The sequence below is a fragment of the Vipera berus genome (genome assembly GCF_964194415.1).
Source record: "Vipera berus genome assembly, chromosome: 3".
Lineage (NCBI taxonomy): Eukaryota > Metazoa > Chordata > Lepidosauria > Squamata > Viperidae > Vipera > Vipera berus.
In genome coordinates, this window is record NC_138204.1 from 8,039,681 (window position 1) to 8,065,408 (window position 25,728).

Here is a 25,728-nt window from a genome sequence, read left to right on the forward strand (position 1 = left end):
AAAGCTGGCTGGCCCTGTCCGTATTCGTGTCAGAAGCATTGACAAAGCAAACCGAAGGTTGCTTCTAGGTTAGGGTGGATTTGTCGGTGATAACACGGTTGCCCGTGCCGAATTGCCAAAAGTGATGTAATCTTCAAAGAAGCTCCTTTCATGACTCCCAGCTGGCTGGGTGAATTTGGGCAAGGCTCTCTCTCTCAACCCAACTTATGTCAGAGAGTTATTGTGAGGAAAATAGGACGAGGAAAGGAGGAGACTTGTTCACTGCCTAGAGCAGGGGTAGGCCACCTTGGCTCTTTTATGACTCGTGGACTTCAACTCCCAGAATTCCTGAGCCAGGCACACTGAGGGGAAAGGGAGAGGTTTCCAAGCTGAGCCGTGCTGACTGAGGAATTCTGGGAGTTGAAGTCCACGAGTCATAAAAGAGCCAAGGTGGCCTATCCCTGAGGTAATGCTTAACTAATACACTGAAATGCCCTAGATCAGGGGTAGGCCACCTTGGCTCTTTTATGACTCGTGGACTTCAACTCCCAGAATTCCTGAGCCAGCCACGTTGAAGGGAAAGGGAGAGGTTCCCAAGCTGAGCCATGCTGGCTCAGGAATTCTGGGAGTTGAAGTCCACGAGTCATAAAAGAGCCAAGGTGGCCTACCCCTGGCCTAGAGCAGAGGTCGGCAACCTTAAAAACTCAAAGAGCCACTTGGACCTGTTTCCCAGAGGAAAAAACAAACAAACACTGGGAGCTGCAAAATGCATGCGCGCGCACGCGCACGCAAGGGGGGAAACTTGATTGAAGAGTTTAATTAAAAAGAAATAGAGGCTGCTGTGCATAAGTTCTCTCTCCCTTCCTCTTCCTCCCCCTCTGCCCCTCTCTCTCCCTCTCTCCGATCTTCTGCTCACCTGACAAGCTGGCTTCATGCTGTTCTCGGACAAGCTGTCAGACATTCTTATTGGGCTGGCTCTCCTGCCCTGCTTTCTGCTGCTTCCTGCTTCCTGTGGAGACGCAGCAAAGGCAGGAGCCCCACCCAGTTGTGGCCCTACCTGGACCGAGATGCCCTGCGCACAGTCACTCATGCGCTCGTGACCTCCCGATTGGACTACTGCAAAGCTCTCTACATGGGGCTGCCCTTGAGGACCACCCGGAGGCTTCAGCTGGTGCAGAATGCAGCCGCACGGGTTGTGATGGGGGTTTTCCGATACTCCCATGTAACACCTCTGCTCCGCGAGGTGCATTGGCTTCCGGTTGCCCTCCAGGTGAGATTCAAGGTGCTGGTGATGACCTATAAAGCCCTAAATGGCTTGGGTCCAGGATATCTGAGGCATCAAGTTCCCTTCGTCCTGTGCGCTCCCACAGGGAGGGTCTTCTCAGGGTACCGCCGGTAAAAGATTGCCGGCGGACAATACCCAGGGGGAGGGCCTTCTCTGTGGGTGCGCCGGCCCTCTGGAACCAGCTGCCTGTAGAGCTCAGGACTGCCCCTGATTCGCTCATTCTGCTGGGACCTGAAGACCTGGCTCTTTGAGCTTTCTGGCCTGGACTGAGAGTATTAACTGGGGTTTCAATTGTATTTTAATTGGGGTTTTTATTTCAAGGTTAATGTAATCATTTTAATTGTTTTTAATTTTTTGTAATTTGCTGTATTGTTTTTTAAAAACCTTGTGAACCGCCCTGAGTCCTACGGGAGAAGGGCGGTATATAAGTCTAATAAAATAAATAAAAAATAAGCTGGTCAGCTTCTCGGAGAACAGCGTGAGTTACACACCCACACACACCCACACACACCAAGAGAGAGAGAGAGGGGGGAAGCGCAAGTGCCTCTCTCTCTCTCTCTCTGCAAACTGGGAGCCTCAGGAGAAGGCCGAAAGAGCCGTATGCGGCTCCAGAGCCGCGGGTTGCCGACCCGTGGCCTACAGTCTTTTTTAAAATATATATATATATATATATATATAATAAAGGTGGGAAATAAATAACAGGGACGGGTAGTTTAGAAATTTAATGCAACGCTAAATCAATAAATTCTTACAGCAATTGTTAAGTAACGATTCCAGAAAGCTATTTTATTCTCTTAAAATAATAGTAATAATAAAAAAACATTGCAAGTCAAAAACACACACGTATGCATATCCTTTTCACTCAAAATGATCTGCTTTAAAAATCTTATACCCGTAAGAATTGGGACAAGCGTTTGCAAATAGGCTTTAAATAATTCTCACCCACCCACCCATATCAAGCTGCCGGTCTCTCAACAAGGGAAGCCTCGAAATGAGGACGACTCGAAGAAGCTCCATCCAGAAGTTCGGCAAAAATGTTGGATTCGGTGTAGGATGCAGAGGAAAGAAGGAAAGAAGTCTTTTTTTTTTTTGGGAAACGGGCAGCCTACCATCAAAGTCAAATAATTAATGAATTAAATAAATAAGTAAATAAATAAAGCACCCCGGTTCATTTATTCAAGTCCTCGTTTGGTTCCTGTTCCCTCCACGGGGCAGAGTAGAGTCTTCCCTGGGCCAAAGGAAATTGTGCAGAGGAAAGAGTTCTTCGCTGAATGTTCTGAAAAAAAGGCAAGAAATGTCCTTGTGACAGATTCACCTTAATACAGGCCGTCCTCGACTTACAACGGTTCACTTAGTGACCGTTCGAAGTTACAACTGGACTTAGGATCGTTTTTCACACCTAAAGACTGTTCCAACACCCTCCAGGGTCACGTGATTGAAATTCAGACGCTTGAAAACTGACTCGTATTTATGACCGTTGCTGTGTCCAGAGCGGGGTGGGTGGGCATGGGATCTCCTTTGACGACCTTCCGGCAAGCAAAGTCAAAGGGGGAGCCCGGTTCACTTCACAAGTGCCCTACTAACTTTAACAACTGCGGCGATTCACTTCCCAACAGTGGCAAGAGAAGTCGTAAAATGGGGTCCAGCTCACTTAACAACGGTCTCGCTTAGCAACATAAATGTGGGGCTGAATTGTGACGATAAGTTGAGGACTTACCTGTATTGGAGGGAATGAATGAACAGCACATCATTGGGAATACGTCTGCTTACTTTTCCTGTGGCTATCTCACCATCAAAGCAATGGGATAAAGCAATGACAGCTTAACCTGCAGCTGGGCGTCTACTGGCTAAAATAAGATGAATCTAATCCCAGGAGTAAATTGGGATAACCATCTCTGAGTTACCCAGTTAGGGGACCAAATGGTAACAGAAAGGAAAGCTGAACTCTCCATCATGAACCTCTGCTATAGAATAGCAGGCCTTGAAAGTCTGTATTAAGTATCACTTACTACTACTACTACTACTACTACTACTACTACTACTACTACTACTACTACTGTTATGTCGTGGGTTCTGGTGAGCAGGAATGAAGACACATGGTTTGGTACAGAGAAACTCATTCTTTATTTCTTGATGGAACTGTACTCAGGCTTGGGCTGCACCCAGCCCCAATATATAGCCAAGCCCTATGGTAGCAGCCAAGATTGAACCCGCACTTGCCGCCTTAGGCTGACCAATTGCAGGCCTGGAGACGGCCTGTCTGGGCTGCTGGAGAGCCGTTAGCTCTCCAGCAACGCATGTGGTGTGGTACCCAAAAGCCCAGTACATAACTACTACTACTACTACTACTATATTCATGTTGGAAACACCTACCAAGGCACTTCTGGGATTAGGATTAAGGATTAGCCAGTGACATCACCGCTGCCCAGGGAACACCCAGTTAGGGGCTCCTTTCATTATCCTGTTATTTTCCCACCAAAGTGGTACCTATTTATCTACTTGCATTCACATGCTTTTGAACTGCAAGATTGGTAGAAGCTGGGACAAACGGACAAGCGCTCACTCCGGTCACGCGGCTCGCTCTCACGTTTTCAACTGCCGAGCTGTCAACCTCTCAATGGTCTTCCGACTCAGCATTCTAACCACGTGGGCCACTGTGGGCCACTTCTTAGAGGGCACAGTGCTTTATACCAGCAGAAGGAACACAGATCACCAAGATTAACACTAGACGAGCAATCAAATAAACAGTACCAGTCTCCCTTCTGTTATGGATTCAATGCTTCACTTACCTTACAGGTCAGGACAAGAAGGCCTTCATACTGTCCCGAATGTCCCCTCTGCAGATGGGGCAGCGGCTCAGATTAGGAGCACATTCAGCACAAACCACTAAGTGGCCACAAGGAACCAGCACAATGGACACATCTTTGTCCATGCACACTTTGCACATCCTTTCCTCCTGAAGCTGGCGCAGTTTTTCTTCCATGCTGGTGGGAGATTCTGAAGAAAAAAGAGAGAGAGAGAGAGGAGACATAATGTAGGAGGCAGTTGAAAGTTGGAATCTCTGGCCTTGCAATCTACAATAAAAGATTGTGAAGTTTGGCCTAGAATGCATTATTAATGAGCTCAGCTTTGACTTATGGGCATTGTATTGGGATATCACTTGTGCATGCACAGTCAGGCAGACACATCCCGTTTTGGTGGTGGAAAGTCCACACTTGGAATACTGCATCCAGTTTTGGTCAGCACGATGTAAAATAGATGTTGAGACTCTAGAAAGAGTGCAGAGAAGAGCAACAAAGATGATCAGGGGACTGGAGACTAACACATATAAGGAATGGCTGCTGGAATTGGGTATGTCTAGTTTAATAAAAGGGACGCGGTGGCTCAGTGGGTTAGGACGCTGAGCTTGTCGATCAGAAGGTCGGCAGTTTGGCGGGTCGAATCCCGAGTGCCGCGCAACAGAGTGAGCGCCTGTTACTCGTCCCAGCTTCTGCCAACCTAGCAGTTCGAAAGCACGTAAAAAATGCAAGTAGAAAAATAGGGACCACTCCGGTGGGAAGGTAACAGCGTTCCGTGCGCCTTTGGCGTCTAGTCATGCCGGCCACATGACCACGGAGACGTCCTCGGACAAGCGCTGGCTCTTCGGCTTTGAAACGGAGATGAGCACCGGCCCCTAGAGTTGGAAACGACTAGCACACATGTGCGGGGGAACCTTTACCTTTACCTTTACCTTTAGTTTAATAAAGAGAAGGACGAGGGGGGGGGACATGATAGCAGTGTTCCAATATCTCAGGGGCTGCCCCAAAGAAGAGGGAGTCAAGCTATTCTCCAAAGCGCCTGAAGGCAGGACAAGAAGCAACAGATGGAAACTCATCAAGGAGAGAAGCAACCTAGAACTAAGGAGAAACTTCCTGACAGTTAGAACAATTAACCAGTGGAACAACCTGCCTCCAGAAGCTGTGAATGCTCCAACACTGGAAGTTTTTAAGAAGAGACTGGACAGCCATTTGTCCGAAATGGTATAAGGTTTCCTGCCTGAGCAGGGGGTTGGACTAGATGACCTCTAAGGTCCCTTCCAACTTTTTTATTTTTATTATTGTTATTGTTATTGTTATTAAAGTGGTTATGTGAAATTATTGCCTTGCACACACACAAAAGAATCCTAACAACTAGTTTCACCAAAATAGTACGTGCCAACTTTATCCATCAAATGTCATTTAGGTAAGATGGACTGCAAGTTTTATTATGGACCATGTTGTCTAGGAATAATGAAAGGCATTATTACATTGCAGTGTTTCTCCAACTCAGCAACTTTTAAGATATGTGGACTTCAATTTCCAGAATTCCCCAGCCAGCATATTAGGAAGCATGATGCTAAAGAAGAATGCTTTGCAGGAAAATCGTGTCACATAAGAACAGTGCTTGCTCTCGTGTTTCCAAGAAGAGGAAAAAATTAGCTAGTCCAAAAAGGAAGACGAACCATCGGGCTGGATGGACCCAATTACAAAAGAAATGGCTATCCTTTTGGAAGACCTGAAGGACAAAATTGGGGATAGATCCTTCTGGAGGAAAATAAAAATAAAAACACCTCTGTGGTGCTAAGAGTTGATGCTGACTTGATGGCAAATCATAACGATTCTAGGATCATACATCTGATTTAGACTTAGGGCGCTTTCAGACTGTCAAGTGTTTCCATTCCTCAAACTCCCGAAGCAGCTTGAAAGCAATCTGCATTGGTCCTCTGTTCTGCCCATTTGATATCCTGAGAACATTGCAAATCAATTCAACACAGCAAATGTTACTGTCCTGATCCTTCACTCCCATCCCGCACAAAGGTAATTCAGAAAAACGAACCCAGCAATCTGGCATTTTACAGGGGTATTTTCTCCTGCTGAAGAGCAACAAGCAACTAATTAAAACATTTGTGTCACCACTCCTCCTCCTCCTCCTCCTCCTCCTCCTCCTCCTCCTCCTCCTCCTCCTCCTTCTGGCTTTGTTACTGAATGGAAGTAAAGCTATCCAGCGAATTATTTCCTTTACAAGACTTCGAGAATACAGAGTCCACGAAGAAGGCCAAAGGAAGAACTCTTAAAAACAAGTTAAAGGTAAAGTTTCCCCCACACTTGCGTGCTAGTCGTTTCCGACTCTAGGGGCTGGTGCTCATCTCCATTTCAAAGCCAAAGAGCCAGCGCTTGTCCGAGGATGTCTCCGTGGTCATGTGGCCGGCGTGACTAGACGCCAAAGGCACACGGAACGCTGTTACCTTCCCACCGGAGTGGTCCCTATTTTTCTACTTGCATTTTTTACGTGCTTTCGAACTGCTAGGTTGGCAGAAGCTGGGACAAGTAACAGGCGCTCACTCTGCTACGCGGCACTTGGGATTCGACCCGCCAAACTGCCGACCTTCTGATCGACAAGCTCAGCGTCCTAACCCACTGAGCCACACCGCATCCCTTTCTTAAAAACAAAAGCCCTCCCAATTTTGTAGTGGTTTTGCAGTCAGAAGCTCAGACGGAAACTATTCAGCTTAATTCTAATGCACATACACCAACCACCTCTGTGGCCACACAGGGGAGAAAAGGTGCTTTCAAATGGGTCTGGATTGCGGAAGCACACAAAGTCATGACCGCTATTTCTCTAGCAGTTGCAATAGAGGCTGCACTTAGGGAAAAAGGATCCTCTGACAGAGTACGGTATTAGAGATACAGTATTAGACAGAACAACAGAAGAAAAGGATTTAGGTGTGTTCACAACAGATGACTGCAAAATGAGCAAACAGTGTGGCTGGGCAGCTGTGAAGGAAAACAAAATTCTGGGATGCCACCACTAGAGGGATCACCAGGAAGATAAAGGAGGTCCTAATCCCACTACCGGTCTACTGTAGAGCAGGGGTCTTCCAACTTGGCCCTTTTATGACTTGTGGACTTCAACTCCCAGAATTCTTCAGCCAGGAATTCTGGTAGTTGAAGTCCACAAGTCATAAAAGGTCCAAGTTGGAAGACCTCTGCTGTAGAGGGCTTTGGGCAGACCCCATTTGGAATACTGGAGGAATGTTGTCCATGGGGTCGCGATGGGTCGGACACGACTTCGCAACTAACAACAACAACACCCAGTTCTGGAGACCTACTTTAAAAAAAAGGATAATAAGATTGAGGGAGTCCAGAGATGGGCAACAAAAAAAAGTGCACGGTCTGAGAGACAAAAACATGTCAGGAGAGATTGGAGGAACTGAGTATGTACAGCTTGGAGGACAGAAGAGAAATGGGGGACGTGACTGAAACCTTTCAATAAATCAAGGGGGGGTGAGTGAGGTTCTATAAGGCAGTATTTTCAATATTAAGCCAAAAAATAAATAAATCAGGAATCCCGGAGCATAGCCTTAAACTGACAAGGGCAGGGGTAGGCAACCTCGGCTCTTTTATGACTCGTGGACTTCAACTCCCAGAATTCACAGAATTCCAGCATAGTCACATGTCCATCATCGGAGAAATTTTTTTAAAAAATAAAAGATTTTTTTAAAAAAACAAACTCAAAAGGACTCAATGGACTGCTAGGTCTTTTTTTGCCATCAGTTTTCTATGTTTCTAACCGATGCTAGTGGCAAATAATAGTTAACCAGAGCTTGTTCCTTTTTCTCTGCCCTTGTTCTCCACCTGCCTGAAACTTTACCTGGCTCGTGGGGGCGTTCGGCTTGTGTGTCTCTTCTCACTCTCCAAGGATCTGGTGCTCTTTCCATCGACTCTGTAGGAATATGTGGGCAACGAGAGAGTGCATCAAAAGACAGTGCTTGGAAGGATATTTGCCTTGAGTTCAAAAGAAAGTTTGACGTGTCTCAAAGACATTTGCAGAAATTACCTAACATAACTCCCCATACCAGTGATGGCGAGCCTTTTAGAGACCGAGTGCCCAAACTGCAACCCTAAAACCCACTTATGTAATTGTCGGGTGCCGGATGGGCGTGGCCCTTTGGGTGGGCGTGGCTGTGGTGGTAACTGCAGACTGGGTGGGACTAAAAAGTTCAATTGATCAATTCCAACTTTGCGAGAACTTTTTTTTTTCCTGTGAGAAGTTGAAATTGATTGATTGATTGAACCTTTTTTTTTTTGCACACGGCGGCGGAGGCCTAAAGCGAAAAGGTTTTATAAAACCCAGCTGAAGGCCTAGGACGGGGGCGATGGCGCAGGTGCCCACAGAGAGGGCTCTGCATGCCACCTCTGGCACCCGTGCCATAGGTTCTCCGCCACAGCCCTATACAGTTGTCCCAAAGGCGCTTTTTCAAAAGGCAACTGGACTTGGTTTTTCTTTGAAGACGTTTTGCTGCCACAAGGCGGAAGGGGTCAGCTTGTTCACCAGAACACCAGAAGGAAGGATGAGAAACAACGGTTGGAAACTGATCAAGGAGCAACCTTGAATTAAGGAGAAACTTCCTGACAGTGAGGACAATCAACCAGTGGAACATCTTGCCTCCAGAAATCGTGGGCGCACCATCACTGGAGATTTTTAAGAAGAGGCTAGACATTCAGCTGTCCGAGACGGTATAGGTTCTCCTGCTTGAGCAGGGGGCTGGACTAGAGGACCTCCAGGGTCCCTCCCAGCTCTATTCTATTCTTATTCTGCTTCTCATCCAAATAAGACGGATGAAAACTGAAGAAGTTGCTTGGATGAGAAGCGAAACGTCTTCAAAGAAAAACAAAGAAAGTCACAGTTACCTTTTTATAAAGCACCTTTGGGATAACCGTGACTTGGATGACTGAGAATCTCCATAGACATTTCCCTACACAGTGCAATCTTCAAAGGGTACCATCAGAAGAAATTTCTGAATATGCACGTTATGTTGAAATGCTCGCCACAAGTAACAAGATCCTTCCCTTGATCTTGGATTATCTGCACGCATATACTGCACACTTCCATCAACAGCGATTTTGATTTCTGCTGGAAGCAAATGCCGCAGAGCACACGGCGACTTCTTCGAAACAATGGCATTGATAGAGGTGGGGCTCATAATGGACAAGTTATTCACTGTTGCAGTTTACTTTAGAACTTTCTCTCTTTGCTATTAGAGCTGAAGCTGCCAAGAACAGTAGCTTAGGAAAGAATCCACATGAAGCACGGACACGTTACTCAATTCACAGCCATTTCTGCATATTACGCTGGTGTATTAAAGAGATTCAACTTAAAAAAAAATACGGCTGTGTAAATGACAGGTTTCCAATATACATTATATGAAGCTTTGACTTTGACTAAATATAATATTTAAATTGCATTAGGTGGAGCTTTGAGTTTGTTTATCCCAATCAAGTATTGTAGGGCAACTATTCTCTCCATTTTCTCCTGTTAAGAGGAATAATAATAATAATAATAATAATAATAATAATAATAATAATAATAATAATAATAAGAAGAAGAAGAAGAAGAAGAAGAAGTAGTAGTAGTAGTAGTAGTAGTAGTAGTAGTAGTAGTAGTAGTAGTAGTAGTTGGAAGGGACCTTGGAGGTCATCTAGTCCGACCCTGCTCAGGCAGGAAACCCTATACCATTTCAGACAAATGGCTGTCCAGTCTCTTCTTAAAAACTTCCAGTGTTGGAGCATTCATCGCTTCTGGAGGCAGGTTGTTCCACTGGTTAATTGTTCTAACTGTCAGGAAGTTTCTCCTTAGTTCCAGGTTGCTTCTCTCCTTGGTTAGTTTCCATCTGTTGCTTCTTGTCCTGCCTTCGCGCGCTTTGGAGAATAGCCTGGCTCCCTCTTCTTTGGGGCAGCCCCTGAGATATTGGAAGACTGCTATCATGTCCCCCCTTGTCCTTCTCTTCATTAAACTAGACATACCCAATTCCAGCAACCGTTCCTTATATGTTTTAGCCTCCAGTCCCCTGATCATCTTTGTTGTTCTTCTCTGCACTCTTTCTAGAGTCTCAACATCTTTTTTTTACATCGTGGTGACCAAGAGGGAACAGATCTAGTCCACACACCAGTCCATATATTTAAACACATATGAATAATCTAATTTAAATGGCAAGATGGGCGGCTTACAAATTTAATAAAAAAAATAATCTGTGAACTGCAAGACAGCCTGAGAATGGGAGGGATTTACCTACACTTTTGTTTATGGAGATTCTCAGTCTTTCAGATCATAGTCATCTCAAAGATGCTTTTTTAAAAAAAGGCAATTGGACTGTTTTTTGAGGAAAGAACATGTTTTGCTTCTCATCTGTTTCTCAAATGTCTTCTTCCTCAAACAATCCAGTTGCCTTTTTAAAAAAAATAATTAAAAAAGGCAAATGGATTGTGTGAGGAATAAGACCTACACTTTTATTCAGCCTCAAACAAAAATGGGAAACGTTGTTTTGTTTCACCAAGTAGAGAGAGATTTTTCCAGATTTTGCTCACAGATAAGCTAAATGACACAATACAGATGGAAAGAATAGAGTTCAGCGGTGGCCAGGGTGAAAATGTTTTTACCTGCAGAGAATACTGACTTATTAAGAGAAGAATTACAGCTCTTTGTCTGTGCACGTTTTTTTTTAAACAGGTCCGATTGATCACGAAAGCATAAACTCTTGTTAGGAGGACTCCACGCTGGCATTCTACCGACACCTTTTACGTAACAAACATGCTCTGGAAATCACTAGTTACTCATCTTTGGGGCGGCCTTAGTCTGCACGAGGCTTTTAGCAGCATGTCGAGTATTACAATCACCCCACATGATTGAAGCCAGGATAAAAAAAAGGACAAGGGGGTCAGGTCAACAACTGCATTTAAATCAGAGGTGATTTAGTGTTCAAAAATGGTGGGTCTCTGATCTCTAGGGAAGTCACAGAAAGCACACACACACTGAAGTGTGCTTAATGCCACCCTAGGGAGCAAGATTTTTTTTCAAGCATATATGCTACTGTGGCTTACCAAAAAGGACAAGAACAGTGCTCGATCGATGGCCTTAAAGCTTATTTCTCCAAGCTTCAGCATCCCATTTTATAACCAAGCTGTCTCACAGTGCCCTGATCTTCACCTCAATAAGCGTTCTTTTTTTTTAGCATTTAAATTCTTATTAGTTTATCAAGACATCAAATACACAGGAAAATGAAAGTAAGGGGAGAGTAAGGGAGAAAAAAGGAGAAGAGAAAAAAGTGTAGAGTAAATGGGGAAAAAAAAGAAAGAAAAGCATTGACTTGCCGCTCTTTTTAGCACAGTAGAATAAGGTGGTAACTTTTTGATTTTACCTTATAATATATGCTAGTCATTTCTATCACAACGAAGCCCAAGTTACATTTTTGTTTCCACCTCGGGCACAAAGTCCAGAAGTGGTTTCCAAGGAGAAACAACTCAATAAACATTCTGACCATTACAAATATGATCGTCAGATCAGAGCAGATGGGGGGGTCAGCCACACATCTTGTGTCTTCTGTATGGCTGCTGCTTTGATTCCCATCCTGCCCGAAGCAAACATGGGCCTTGTTCAAACGCAGCTGGGTAAGTCTCCATCGCTTGGCATTCAGCCTCGGGCACATGGCCAGGATGGAGAAAAACTCACCAAGAGGGGATTATGCATCACAGTGATCAAGTGTGGGCAAACTGGCTCCCATTGCAGTTACATAGCAAGTTCTATAGGGCCAAGCCAACCATCTAAGGCAGTGGTGGTGAACCTGTGGCACGCGTGCCAGAAGCGGCCCTCAAAGCCCTCTCTGTGGGCATACGCGCCATGCCTTGGAGATGGCAACTGTCCCTCTTCAACCAGCCACCTGCTAACTCGCCAAGGTCCCACGTGGCCGGATGCATCCCCCACACAGCTGGTTTCCCTCCCCCCCACCCCGTCCCTCCTGGCCACGCATGTTCTCCTTTTCCCGGGCATGACCCACTGCATCGCCTCCTCAGCTGTTGGCCGGCCATCCATCTCAGAGGCAGCTTCTTTGAATTGCTGGCACTGGGCTGCGGAGCCCCAGAGTGCACCGGTCAAGGGGTTGGCAGGCTGTGGCTGCTGAGGGACACCGTTGGCCCCCATGTAATCGCTGGCCTCTGTGTGCAAGGGCCGATGGTGTCAGGCAGCAGCTGCCCCAGCCCTTGCCTTGCCCCATGGAAATGGAACCCCCATCCTGCCTCGCCTCACCCCGCAGGAAGAGACTCCTGCCTACCGCCCTGCCTGCCAGGGACCCCCTGGATCCCCCCAACCCTGCCCACCCCCACAGGTGTCCCTCCCCACGAGCAACATTGAGGTGACCACGTCCACCTTGGCCACACCCACCCAATCTGCCATGACCACCACAGCCACGCCCACCCAGTGGGCCACGCCCACCTGGTACCCGGCGATAAATAAGTGGGTTTGGGGTTGCAGGTTGGGCACTCGGTCTCTCAAAGGTTCGCCATCACCGATCTAAGGGGAATATTTTTGCTTCTAGCTATCAATGCGCTTTCCACTTAGGGGGAATTGATATTCTTGCCTAAATTCTGACAATATTTAGTTCTGCCATTTTCTCTCCTTCTGATTTCGTACCTATCTTTGTGCTGCACTACGCAGAAATGTTCCCTTTGCTTCAGCTCTAATATTTGCATATGATGTTTACTGATAACAGACACGTTGCAACTTCTTCAAGGCAAGAGTTATTCTTTCCATACAGGTAGTCCTCGACTTATAACCAGAACTGGGACCAGAATTTCCATCATTAAGCAAGGGGGTTGTTAAGTGAGCAATTTTATGACCGCTTTTGCCACCGTTGTTAATCAAATCAGGCTTCCCACATTAACTTTACTTGCCGGAAGGTGTCTGCGTAAACGATGATCACGTGACCCTGGGACGCTCTAACCATCATTAAGTGGCTGAAGTTTGGTCACATAAACTGTAGGGATACTGCGATGGTTTCAATGTGAGAACCAGTTTTAAGTCATTTTGTTCAGTGCTGTTTGAAAAGCACCAGACATATGGTTGCTAGCTGTATCACTAATACACTGTTGCTAAAAATCCACATTATAATAGGGTGGAAAGAAGAAGTAATCCATGTGGTATCCTTCTAGGCTAAGTCTAAAATGTAGAATTGTGGGATAATGTGCAAATAGCACTGGGCGTCCTGCTCGAGTTAAAAGACACGGCTGCCTAAGAAGTCAGCGCTAACAATGATGTTATCAAAATTAAGCAAAACGTAAAAACGTCTTTTCTATCACCTACCGCGAGAGCTTTCGGAATAGTCTTCAGACCAATGCAAGCTGTCTTCCTGAACACCAAGACAAAATAGGAGAAGACTGTGTTAATTTCTAACGTATGCAGCCACCAAACTCAAGAGAGCCTGAATGGCATAATGCAGATGAAAAGCAAATACCTAAAAACAAAACAAAGTTAAATGTAACAGCAAAGGGAAAACAGGGCATGTAGACAGCCCTTAAATTACGACAACTGAGCCCATTTCCATTGCTAAGCCAGACAGTTAGTTGTTAAGCGGAGTTTGCTCCATTGTATAACCTTTCTTACCACAGTTGTTAAGTGAATCACTGCAGTTGTTAAGTTAGTAACCTGGTTGTTAAGCGAATCCGGCTGTCAGGTTTCCAACGTATGAGCTTTTCAAGTGACGCTGAGGCATTGTTTACCTTAAAAGTGCTTTATTAGCCCAATAAACCAGCTGCCTGCAATTAGTGCAGGTTCGAGTCCCACCAGGCTCAAGGTTGACTCAGCCTTCCATCCTTCCGAGGTAGGTAAAATGAGGACCCAGATTGTTGGGGGCAATTAAGCTGACTTTGTAATAATGCCGCTTGGGGTGTGTGTGAAAGCCCTAATAAGCAGGCATATACATAGAATGAAGGCTACTGCTAAGCTTGTAAGCCGCCCTGAGTCTTCGGAGAAGGGCGGGATATAAATGTAATTTTTAAAAAAAATACACCGGCAAATGCTTGCTCGAAGGAAGCTGAAATCTCCGCCCCCTTGCACAATATATTAAACACAATTCTCCACCTTTCTGTTTTTGTCATTAATCATATTCTCCAATTAATTTAAAGAATTAGTTTCTCTTCCGTTAGACAACCTGCCAAGTTCTTATCTTCTTTGATTTCATATGGCCTTGAGGTACAATCTTCCTCCTCCCAGCCTTAACCCTATCTCTTAAAGCAATATACAAGTTTAACCAGGGCTTTTTTTGTCATAGAACGCTCAGAACGGAGTTCCGGCACCTTTTTTGGATGGAATCTTGTAGGGTAGGCAAGGCGGGTTGTATGACATGTGTGAGTTCCGGCACCTTTTTCTTTTACAAAAAAAGCACTGAGTTTAACATATGAAATAGCTGCTTCTTCATCTCTTGTCAAGCAAGAACATTCGATGCTAGCAGCGTTGACACCCGGCTTCCCCATTGACTTTGCTTGTTAGGAGGACACAAAAGGCAATCGCATGACCCCAGGACACTGCAACCGTCATAAACATGAGCCAGTTGCCGAGCACCTGGATTTCATTTCGTTCATTTCGCCGGGACCTAAAGACCTGGCTCTTTGAGCTTTCCGGCCCAGGCTGAGAGTTTTTAATTGGGTTTTTTATATTTTTACTTCAGGGATCGAATTTAATTATTTTTAATTGTTTTTTTAATTTTTCTATTGTATTCACGTTTTAAACACCTTGTAAACCGCCCTGAGTCCTACGGGAAAAGGGCGGTATATAAATCTAATAAAATCGAAATCTAAAATCTAAATTTTGATCACGTGACCACGGGGATGCTGCAACAGTTGTGTGAAAAAATAGTCGCAAGTCATTTTTTTCCTCAGTGCCGTTGTAACTTTGAACGATCACTTTAAACAAAAGACTGTAAGTCAAGGACTGCGTGTACTTTATCTGATGAGCAACTCTGTGACCCATCCCTGGAACATTTGTCACCATGGCCCCGTCAACAGTTTTGTGACCCTTCCTTTCCTTAAGTAAACAATAAGTCACTTTCAACAGAGCCATGAATAAACTATCTGTGGATGGAAGAAATGCATTTTGCTGTTCTAAATTGCTCCTAGGTAATTCCTAATATGACCTGTTATGCACAGGGTTGTTGGTTTTTTTCTCAAATGGGGCTCAAAAGGGTCTCTTTTAAAAAAAAATCTCCTGAAACTCATCAGAAAACCCAGGGAATCTCAAAGGTCATATGTGAATAATCCAATCTGAGATCCTTATCCTGCCTTATCCTTCCAGACCGGGGGACGAAGACCTTGAAACAAATTGTCCATATCCATAGGCTGAAAAGCTTTTGGAACCCATCCAGAATTTTAGTCAACCAGGACAGACCAATTAAATAGTCCCTGCCACCCTAAAAGGACAGCATCAACAACCCGAACAGCAATTAGAGTGTGATCTGAAAATGACAAAGAAGCCATCATAATATCCTTCACCTTCTGATCATGTTGCAGCTTCTTGGAGTTAAAAAGAAAAAAAGAAAGAAAAAAAGCAGGCCTAGCACCTCTGGGTGTTGGGCCCTCAGTAACTTAAATCAGATATATGGCTGTCGTATAAAGGTCATGAACCCGAGACATATCAGAAAATGAATCCGATTAAAGTCTCTCAGTATTATCAGCCTTGGGGATTCCACTGCCAGCTTACTGATGGATTCAAGCAGCTTGGTCAAGGAGATCACTGTGCAACAAGGAGGACATAACAGCAGCCACTAGTCCGGGGTAGGCAACCTTGGCTCTTTTTATGACTCGTGGACTTCAACTCCCAGAATTCCTAAGCCAGCATGGCTCAGCTTGGAAACCTCTCCCTTTCCCCTCAGCGTGGCTGGCTCAGGAATTCTGGGAGTTGAAGTCCACGAGTCATAAAACAGCCAAGATTGCCTACCCCTGATCTAGGGCATGTCAGTGTATTAGTTAAGCATTACCTCAGGGATAGGTAACCTTGGCTCTTTTTATGACTCGTCAACTTCAACTCCCAGAATTCCTGAGCCACCTTGGCTCAGCTTGGAAACCTCTCCCTTTCCCCTCAGCGTGGCTGGCTCAGGAATTCTGGGAGTTGAAGTCCACGAGTCATAAAAGAGCCAAGGTTTGCCTACCCCTGATCTAGGGCATTTCAGTGTATTAGTTAAGCATTACCTCAGAGATAGGTAACCTTGGCTCTTTTTATGACTCGTGGACTTCAACTCCCAGAATTCCTGAGCCACCTTGGCTCAGCTTGGAAACCTCTCCCTTTCCCCTCAGCGTGGCTGGCTCAGGAATTCTGGGAGTTGAAGTCCACGAGTCATAAAAGAGCCAAGGTTGCCTACCCCTGATCTAGGGCATGTCAGTGTATTAGTTAAGCATTACCTCAGGGATAGGTAACCTTGGCTCTTTTTATGACTCGTGGACTTCAACTCCCAGAATTCCTGAGCCACCTTGGCTCAGCTTGGAAACCTCTCCCTTTCCCCTCAGCGTGGCTGGCTCAGGAATTCTGGGAGTTGAAGTCGACGAGTCATAAAAGAGCCAAGGTTGCCTGCCCCTGCACTAGTCAAATAGTTCCCTGGAACCCAACTTTAACCACTGGATCTTCCATCCAGTTAGCTGCACTGTAAAGCTGCCGAAACTTTCTAGATGACAAATTGCCACCCCACCCCCTGGCATCACACCCGGGGCCAAGCCCCAAAGCCCAGCTGGATACGTCTCAGAGAGAAAGAGCCCGCTCCAACCCATCGGAGTGTTTGATATACATGCTAGGACAGCCACTTTACCCCCAATAAGATAATGGATAAGAGAGCCTGTTACATATCCAGACATTTAACAGCATGGGGTATTATTTAAGCTATAGTCCTACAGAAGATGCATGCATACTCACCAACATTACATTAGACTGTTGGGTGTGACTTATGAAATCTCTCCCTCGGGACTGGAGCAGAAATGTACAACTGTGGAAGGAAGGGTAAGGAAGAAGGTTGAGAAAAGGTTAGTTGTAAAATATTGCTTGTTACTTAGTATCGATTTGCAACAGATGGGTATAAAAAGTTATCTTCCGTTGGATCCGTCTACGGCAGGGGTAGGCCACCTTGGCTCTTTTATGACTCGTGGACTTCAACTCCCAGAATTCCTGAGCCAGCCAGGCTGAGGGGAAAGGGAGAGGTTTCCAAGCTGAGCCGTGCCGACTGAGGAATTCTGGGAGTTGAAGTCCACGAGTCATAAAAAAGCCAAGGTTACCTATCCCTGAGGTAATGCTTAACTAATACACTGAAATGCCCTAGAGCAGGGGTAGGCCACCTTGGCTCTTTTATGACTCGTGGACTTCAACTCCCAGAATTCCTGAGCCAGCCACGCTGAGGAGAAAAGGAGAGGTTTCCAAGCTGAGCCATGCTGGCTCAGAAATTCTGGGAGTTGAAGTCCACGAGTCATAAAAGAGCCAAGGTTGCCTACCCCTGGCCTAGGCCTAGGCCGCTTTATGACTCGTGGACTTCAACTCCCAGAATTCCTGAGCCAGCCACGCTGAGGGGAAAAGGAGAGGTTTCCAAGCTGAGCCATGCTGGCTCAGAAATTCTGGGAGTTGAAGTCCACGAGTCATAAAAGAGCCCAGGTTGCCTACCCCTGGTCTATGGAGATTCGGTCATCCAAGTCATGGTTGTCCCAAAGGTGCTTTCCCAAAAGGCAACTGGACTTTCTCGGGGGGGGGGTGTTCCTTAAAAACATTTTATTTTATTAGATTTATATATTTATATTTTGCTCCTCATCCAAGAAGCTTCTTCGGTTCTAACTGAATGATGGGGAATGGCCATGGCTGACACAATCCTTCAGTCCAAGGAGTGTGTGCTTCCCACCCCCCTATTATCATCCAAGAGATAACTTGAACACCAGGGTCAAAAAAAAACTGCCCATGCCAGTTCCTACAAGACATGGAGCGTGGAAGAAAAAATTGTACGTCAGAATTGATCACCTTGGAAACCACCTGGCGTGCTCTGTCCAGGGATCATCTCCTTGTTCCCAGTTCCTCAGTGCACCATCACAGTAGAAACACCGCACGTGATCTTGCTGGCCTGAAAACATCCATGACAAAAGATCACATGTTGGTCAAGAGCAACAGAAACAAACAAACAAAAAAAAAAAACATTGCCACATGCTTGAAGATGCCAAGAGCCCCTCTCAAAATTCAAGCTATTATGGCAGGGATCACTGCTACAGCTTTTGATGGATACGGTTTTTCTGGAGAGGTCCAGTAAAAGTAACAAGCCAATGAAACCAAGAACTAGTACAGGATTCCGGGAATCCACTCAAAGTCCTCCTAATTTTATATTGATCAAGGGGTGACAAAGCCAGATTGACGCTTCACTCAGGACAACAGAAGCCTACTGCCTATATCAGGGGTGGGAATGATGGTCCTTTTAGGACCTGTGGACTTCAAGTCGAAGTCCACAAGTCATAAAAGGGCTGTCGTCTCCCATCCCTGACCTATCCTCGACTTACAACCATTGGCTTCCAGTTGCCCTTTGGGTGAGATTCAAGGTGCTGGTGATGACCTATAAAGCCCTAAATGGCGAGGGTCCGGGATATCTGAGGGAACACCTGCTGCCAGCATCAAGTTCCCTTCGTCCAGTGCGCTCCCACAGGGAGGGTCTCCTCAGGGTGCCGCCGGTAAAAGATTGCCGGCGGATAACACCCAGGGGTAGGGCCTTCTCAGTGGGTGCACCTGCCCTGTGGAACCAGCTGCCTGCGGAGGTTAGGACTGCCCCCAACCTCCGTTCATTCCGCCGAGACCTGAAGACCTGGCTCTTCGAGCTCTCTGGCCCAGGCTGAGAATATTTTTAATTTAAATTTTAATTGGGTTTTAATTTTCTCAGGGTTCTATTTAATTTCTTTTAATTTTGTTTTAACGTTTGTATTGACTGTTTTTTAAATGCCCTGTAAACCGCCCTGAGTCCTTCGGGAAAGGGAGGTATATAAATCTAAATAAAATAAATAAATAAATAAATAAATTTAGTTATAGCGCTGAAAAAAAAGCAACCTAGGACCGTGTTTCACACTTAACACCGTCACAGCATTCCCCAGGGTCACGTGATCGAAATTCAGCCACTTGGCAACTGGCTCATATTTATGACAACCGCAGTGTCCCTGGGTCGTGCAATCACCTTTTGCGACCTTCTGACAAGCAAAGTTCAATGGGGAAGCCAGATTCACTTTAACAACCCTGTTACTAACAACTGCAGTGATTCACTTAACTGTGGCAAGAAAGGTCGTAAAATGGGGCAAAACTCACTTAAAAAACATCCTGCTGAGTAACAGAAACGTCGGTGTCAACTGTAGTCATAAGTTGAGCACTACCTGTAAAGTCTCCATAGCTTCGGCCCAAAGTACCAAAAATCCCCATATAGTCCACACTACACACTCTGCTCTTACACCATTTGTAGGCTGCTGTAGATGCATCTAACAACTATAAATTCTCCTGTTTAGAGCAGGGGTCCCCAACCTTGTCAACTTTAAGACCTGTGGACTTCAACTCCCAGAATTCTCCAGCCAGCATGAATTCTGGGAGTTGAAGTCCACAGGTCTTAAAGCTGACAAGGTTGGGGACCCCTGGTTTAATGAGAGCTAGCCTCAGCGTTTCCTGGCCAAAGCTTCCATAGCTTGCAACAAATTATTAAACAAACTGTACAGAATAAAAGGATTCTAGACTCAAGGAAACCAAACCAGGTCTTACACATTCCAAGGTATCATACCTCTGCCTTCGAGAGGCAGGTTAATTGAGTGGTGAAAGTGCCAGACTAGAAACTAGAAGATTGTGAATTCCTGACCTATTTTAGGCACAAAAACTGACTGGGTGACTTTGTACCAGTAATCCTTAACCCCATCCACTTCACAGGGTTGGTGCTGTGAGCAAACAGGAGGCAGGAACATTAGTTACGCCTTCCTGGGTTATACAAAATTTACTCATTTAATTACTATTATAAAGGCAGAATACAGCCACTTTGGTCTAGTGGTTAAGGCAGCAGGCTAGAAAGTGGGAGTGTGTTCAAGTCCCACCTTAGCCATGAAAACCAACTAGGTGGCTTTGAGCCAGTCCCTATTTCAGCCCAAACCACCTCAGAGGGTTGCTGTCGTGGAGAAAATAGGAGAAGAAAGTTGTTAGATATATTCATCACCTTGAATTATTTGTAAATAATAACAACAACAACAACAACAAAGGTGGGATACAAATAAATAATACAGAAATACAAAATAGACTAAGGCCACCCATTTCATCAGATAGGTCTAGGCTTCCAGGAATAACAAGCCATACATTAATGTAGATAGAAGCAAAAGCAGTTCTCATTTCCTCACATACCTGTATAGAAAAAGCCAGCTCTGGCCAACAATTCAGGAGACACCGGCGAATAAGATGGCCAATTCTCAAACGACACCAACCGATCTCCTTCTGTCTCCATATAGGGATATTCTGGCTGGCTACCTACAGGGCTCTCCTCCACATTTAAAGTTTGTAGCATGCCAAGAAATTGCCCATCTACACAGTCCAGGTGTTCTTCGCTCCAAGGCACCTGTGGGCAATTTCCTAGGATTTTGTTCTGGACATACAGGCACGATGGGAAGAATTTCTTGTGCTCTACCATGGGGTCCTCTTCAGCTAACCAATTATACAACAACCCACCACAGCAGAAACACTGGACAGTGTCAGCAGGACCCACAAAATAAAAACCAGCAGCTGCCAGTTCAGCTGGAGAAACAGGAACGCTCGCTGGCCAGAGCTGAAATGTCTGAAGGCGCTTTATCTCCGACTTCATGCTGGATCTTGACCGATGCAATGAGGTCCACTGCGTGTCCTCGGAAGATGAGCTGCTTGCCTCATCCTGGGTTCCCTCTGGAGAAAAGCTATCTCCCATTTCCCAGCTGCTGGACAGGAGACTAGTCAAAACATCAGCAACAAGCCGGACACGCGATGCAATGAAATGTTTGGACACCGTGTCCGCCTGCATTTCTAATCCCACTCTGACTCTACCGACTGCAAATTCTAGAAAACTCTGAACTCAGAGGCCAAATAGACTCCTGAACAGCAGCTGCAAAAAGGATGCTGGCTTTTCTAGAGTGTGCCGGATTCGTTGGGGTTGGGACGATGACTGCCCTTCTGCCCAGTTCTTCTTGGGCCTGGAGAGGGAAGGAAGAAAAAGAGAAGTTTTTAAAAAGCAAGCATAAAATCAGTTTCCGAGTGGGCACCTTTGGAGACAAATTCACCGTCTTCAAAAGTAGCAGAGAAACTTTTCGTAAAGAACCCATTTTTAGCCTTTCCATTCTTTGTGCACATAGTTAATTCCAGGCAGGGAAAAAAAAAGGGCAGTCACTCGGTGAGTCATTTCCTGAGTAATCATGCTTAGCGGTTATTCCCTTTACAAAAGCATGAAATGTACAGAACAGCTTAGAAAGTATTTTCATTGAATTTTTCAGCTCCAATCCATTCCAGTTCCACATGCCAAAAGAAAAAGAAGGTAAAGGAAAGCGCCCCATGCCTTTTAAAGAAATCTACTTTTTGACAGACAACCCACAATATCACCATTAACAATGCAACGCACCTAAAACAGCTACACTAATGACAATTTTTTTTTGTATCAATGGCAAGACTGTAGAGCTATATCCATTTACTGAATAGCAGTCAGACCCAACGCTTTTTAAAAAATTTTTTACCTCATTCAAAAAATAAATCTGATAACAAGGCCATCACCTTCAAAAAACAGAATCCTAAATATTCCTTCCGCTACCGAAAAACACAGCAGCCTGCTTCATACGCAGCAACAAGCCATAGCTTGTGGTTTACCAAATAAACCACAATTTACATAGAGGAATTGTATTTCAATAAATTCTTCAGTCTAGCGTGCATTGGCTTAGGTTTGCTTGTCTTATAAACTAGTTAAGCTCGTTGTACAAAGCCAGCCAATTGTATCTTGTGAAACAAAATGCACAGTAGCACAAGATGTAAATTATCTCAAGAAAAAAAAATGCCATACAAAAGCTAAGTATGAAGCAACCTATGGAACAAGCCAACTATGCCTCAATCTTAAAGCCAGCAACACAAATAATTCATAACATAGTGCTATTATTCTTGTACTTACCTAACTGAACATACAAAAAAAATACCAACCCAACCTTCTTCACGCACAAACTAGAAACACAACTAGAACACTGCCTTCTCGACTGCCTTTAAGTTCTTAACCCCACCCTGGTAATTACTTAACTTGTGTAACCAATGAGCTAATTAAACCTGCAACCACTTTTCAGCTTGCTTTATGGATGCAAACCGTTATGGTCTGGTTTAGAGGTTAGAGTAATCTAATATCTACCTTAACTCAGCATTGGAATTAAGCGGGTTGGCTACGTTGTTCTAATCTTGCTTATCTCAAGGTAGCCACTCTGAAATGGCCCCAGTATGAAACGGGAATAGATGACAATATATTGTGAAATAACTCTGTATTTCTGTTGCTGAGTTACTGCTTCAAAAATTGATCCTTTGTTTGTCAAATGCTGAATTTAGTTCCGTTCCCCAGTCAAAGGCCAACGCTCATTTGAAGTGAGGGAACAGCAGCAAAGGACATATGGTAAAGGGCCAGTGGAAGAAATCTTAGCCAATCAAGATGCACAAACTCAAGGAGCAACTCATTATCTTTTGCCCAAATAATTCAAGATAGCAAGTCAGGTGCCAAACATCTTGTTATGGATATTTTGTCAGTTTTGTATAATGAAAGCATTGGGTCTCTAAGTGTTACTTGGGCCAAGAGGCTAGTATTTTGCAGCGTAAAATGATTCTGACACAAAGGATGGAGTATACAAGGACTATTTTCAGGATACTTTTAGAAACTGTATGACTAGTATTTGCCTATTAAATAAGATTAAAAAGAACACCAAAGCTATGCCTGACTGAAGGGTCTAGCTCAAACCTCAGAACATTGGCAGCTAGTCATAACTTTCTTCCCGCAAGTTTTGGTTTAGTACAAAAATATCAAGGACTTTTTTTTCTCCTCCTACTGTACTAGTATCCTTCCTAAAATATTTGCTGATGTTGCTCTACATTGGCTGATCTGCTCATGTCACACATTGACAAGCGAAGGCCAGGTTACAACAATGCAATACAGGTAGTCCTTGGCTTACAGTTCCATTGAGCCCCAAATTTCCACTGCTAAGCAAGACAGTTGGGTTTTGCCCCATTTTATGATCTTTCTTGCCACAGTTAAGTGAATCACTCCAGTTGTTCAATGAGTAACATGGTTGTAAAGTGAAACAGGCTCCCCGCTGACTTTGCTTGTCAGGTTGCAAAAGGTGACTACATGACCTTGGGACACTGCAACCATCATAAATGCATGTCAGTTACCAAGCGGCCAAATTTTGATCATACAACCATGGGGATGCTGCAAAAGCCATGTGAAAAACTGTCATAAGTCATTTTTTTAGACTAGACTAGACTAGACTAGACTAGACTAGAGATGGAAGGGACTTTGGAGGTCTTCTAGTCCAGCCCCCTGCTCAAGAAGGAGAACCTATACCACTTTAGACAAGTGACTGTCTAGTCTCTTCTTAAAAACCTCCAGTGATGGAGTGCCCACTGTTAGGAAGTTTTAGTGCCATTGTAACTTTGAATGGTCACTGAATGAATAGTTGTAAGTTGAGGATTACCTGTATTCTACTGGGGAGTGGCGGGGTGGGAAGAGCCTCATGTAATCAGTGCTTTGTGTAAAAAAAAAAAAGGTGCCGGAACTCACACGTCGCACAGCCCGCCTTGCCTACCCTACAAGGTTCCATCCAAAAAAGGTGCCGGAACTCCGTTCTGGGCGTTCTATGGCAAAAAAAGCCCTGCATGTAATAATTACTATATCTAGGCTGCAAGAATCCAGTCAGTAAAATTATAACAAAGAGATATAAACATTTTTTAAATTTTTATTACCTACTAATAGTCTTCTAGTTTTTTGCAGATTTTTGATATGATAGGGCCTTTTAACCCAGCAGGATATAATAAGGCTTCTGCGAATTAATTGTACATATAGAGAAAAGTCATATGTTGCTTTGGCTGAAAGAAGGTGTGGTAACTCTCCTTGGAGTAACACTCTAGATTCAAGAGCAACTCACTATTGAGTTATACATCTAAACTACCTTCCATTTTCCTGTCATCCACTGCACATGTTAAAACTATGTTCACATCCAACAGATGACAAGGCCAAACGTTCTGGAGGATTAGGATAGTCCTGTACATATTATCAGCACTTCTGCGTGAAGTAACTTGATGCTCTAAGATGCCTTGGAATCAGAAATGTCTCTTGACTTGTTCAATTAATCTGCTGAACTGTGACACCCCCCCACCCCCCACCCTATTAATGTTGTGCAGATTTAGCTTATTAAGTTAACCAAGTGAACCAGGGTTTTTCAAACTATTGCTTTGGGCCAGTGTGTTGGTGATTATGTGATCAATATTTGTAACCTTCCCAGCCAGCTTCTGACAAGCAAAGTCAATGGGAAAAGCTGGATTCACTTAATGACCATGATTCACTTAACTATGGCAAAAAAGTGCATACAATGGGGCAAAACTCACTTAGCAGTGGAAATGTTGGGCTCAGTTGTGGTTGTAAGTTGAGGACTACATCTAATTGGCCTCTGAAGATAGGGTGTTTTTTAAAAAAATTGCCCTGATATTCCCATTACCCTCCCTGCACCTGTGATGTGTTTTGCATTCTACTTGTCTTTATTCCAAAGTACTTTTGATTGGGTTCATGCAGCATGCTGGGGTATAAAGTGGTTTGGCCGACAGTATTTGTACATTGTGGTTACTGCAGCGTGTATTGGGCTTAGCAAATTCAGCCAACCCTTTTTCAATAAATCCAAGATTTTGCTTCAGGTGTAAGTCCATTCACACAACATGCTGAGCCCCGCAGGTTTTGGATTTGGACTTATTTGAAATGTGGTAGCAGGGTGAATGGTAGCTTTAGCATTAGCTTTTGACTCAAGTTGTAGTTGATTGTGATCCATGATTAAGCAAACGTACTTTAGTACAAGGTATTGTTCTCTTCTTTATTATATTCAATGGAATGCAGAACAAAAAATTATGATTATGTTCATTAGGGAACTCATTAATGTTCTTCAGAAGAGAATGTTACTCGATCCCAATAACCCACAGTTACACCAACCATGGTTTGGGCTCTTTGTGTGAACTCAACCACCGCCTGGTCCTCCTTAATAAGGCCAGAAAAAGCAGTTTTGCTCCTCGGGGCTAGAGGCTGAAGTTCAACAGGTAACATTTGGCCGCATATCCGGTCCACACCTGCTGAACTTCTACCTGCCACGCGACAATCTAAAACGAAGCAGCCTCATGGGAAAAAGCGGCCATTCCCCACGCCCGTCCTCAAAAGAGCGCGGGGGTTAAGCTTTGGGGGGGGCTATTTTGGGAGATAGAGATCGGCCATGATATTCCCCCCTCAGCTTTTCTGTCTTTCCGATTGGCTCGGACTCTTTCCTGATCCCACCCGTTGGCTTGCCAATCACCCGTCTTCCACGGAGGATTGGGCGGGAACTTTTAAGCAAACCAAAAGCGGGGGCGGCGTTAAGACACCA

General features: G+C 44.7%; 2 protein-coding genes across 2 annotated transcripts in view; both read right to left on the reverse strand.

Annotated features, from left to right (window-relative positions):
* COL20A1 (collagen type XX alpha 1 chain) overlaps window positions 1–25,728 on the reverse strand; it is a 532,145-nt gene that overhangs the window by 447,695 nt on the left and 58,722 nt on the right. The window lies entirely within an intron of this gene.
* Window positions 1,997–22,270, reverse strand: BIRC7 (baculoviral IAP repeat containing 7). Its single transcript, XM_081322166.1, has 8 exons — window positions 22,248–22,270; window positions 20,474–21,288; window positions 18,092–18,191; window positions 17,009–17,078; window positions 13,415–13,460; window positions 7,934–8,005; window positions 4,054–4,261; window positions 1,997–2,540 (listed from the first exon to the last, which is right to left on the reverse strand). The coding sequence occupies exons 2-7, from the start codon at window positions 21,117–21,119 to the stop codon at window positions 4,062–4,064; spliced, it is 1,134 nt and encodes a 377-aa protein (XP_081178292.1). The 5' UTR covers window positions 21,120–21,288; window positions 22,248–22,270; the 3' UTR covers window positions 1,997–2,540; window positions 4,054–4,061.

What these genes read in the sequence shown, in the direction of transcription:
- BIRC7 (XM_081322166.1), bottom strand. Translation starts at nt 21,119, where the DNA reads ATGCAGGCGGACACGGTGTCCAAACATTTCATTGCATCGCGTGTCCGG. An exon ending in AGCTGGCTTTTTCTATACAG is followed by an intron (nt 18,192 to 20,473) that starts GTATGTGAGGAA and finishes GGATGTTTTCAG; the next exon opens with GCCAGCAAGATCACGTGCGG. An exon ending in AACAGTCTAATGTAATGTTG is followed by an intron (nt 13,461 to 17,008) that starts GTGAGTATGCAT and finishes CTTGGTGTTCAG; the next exon opens with GAAGACAGCTTGCATTGGTC.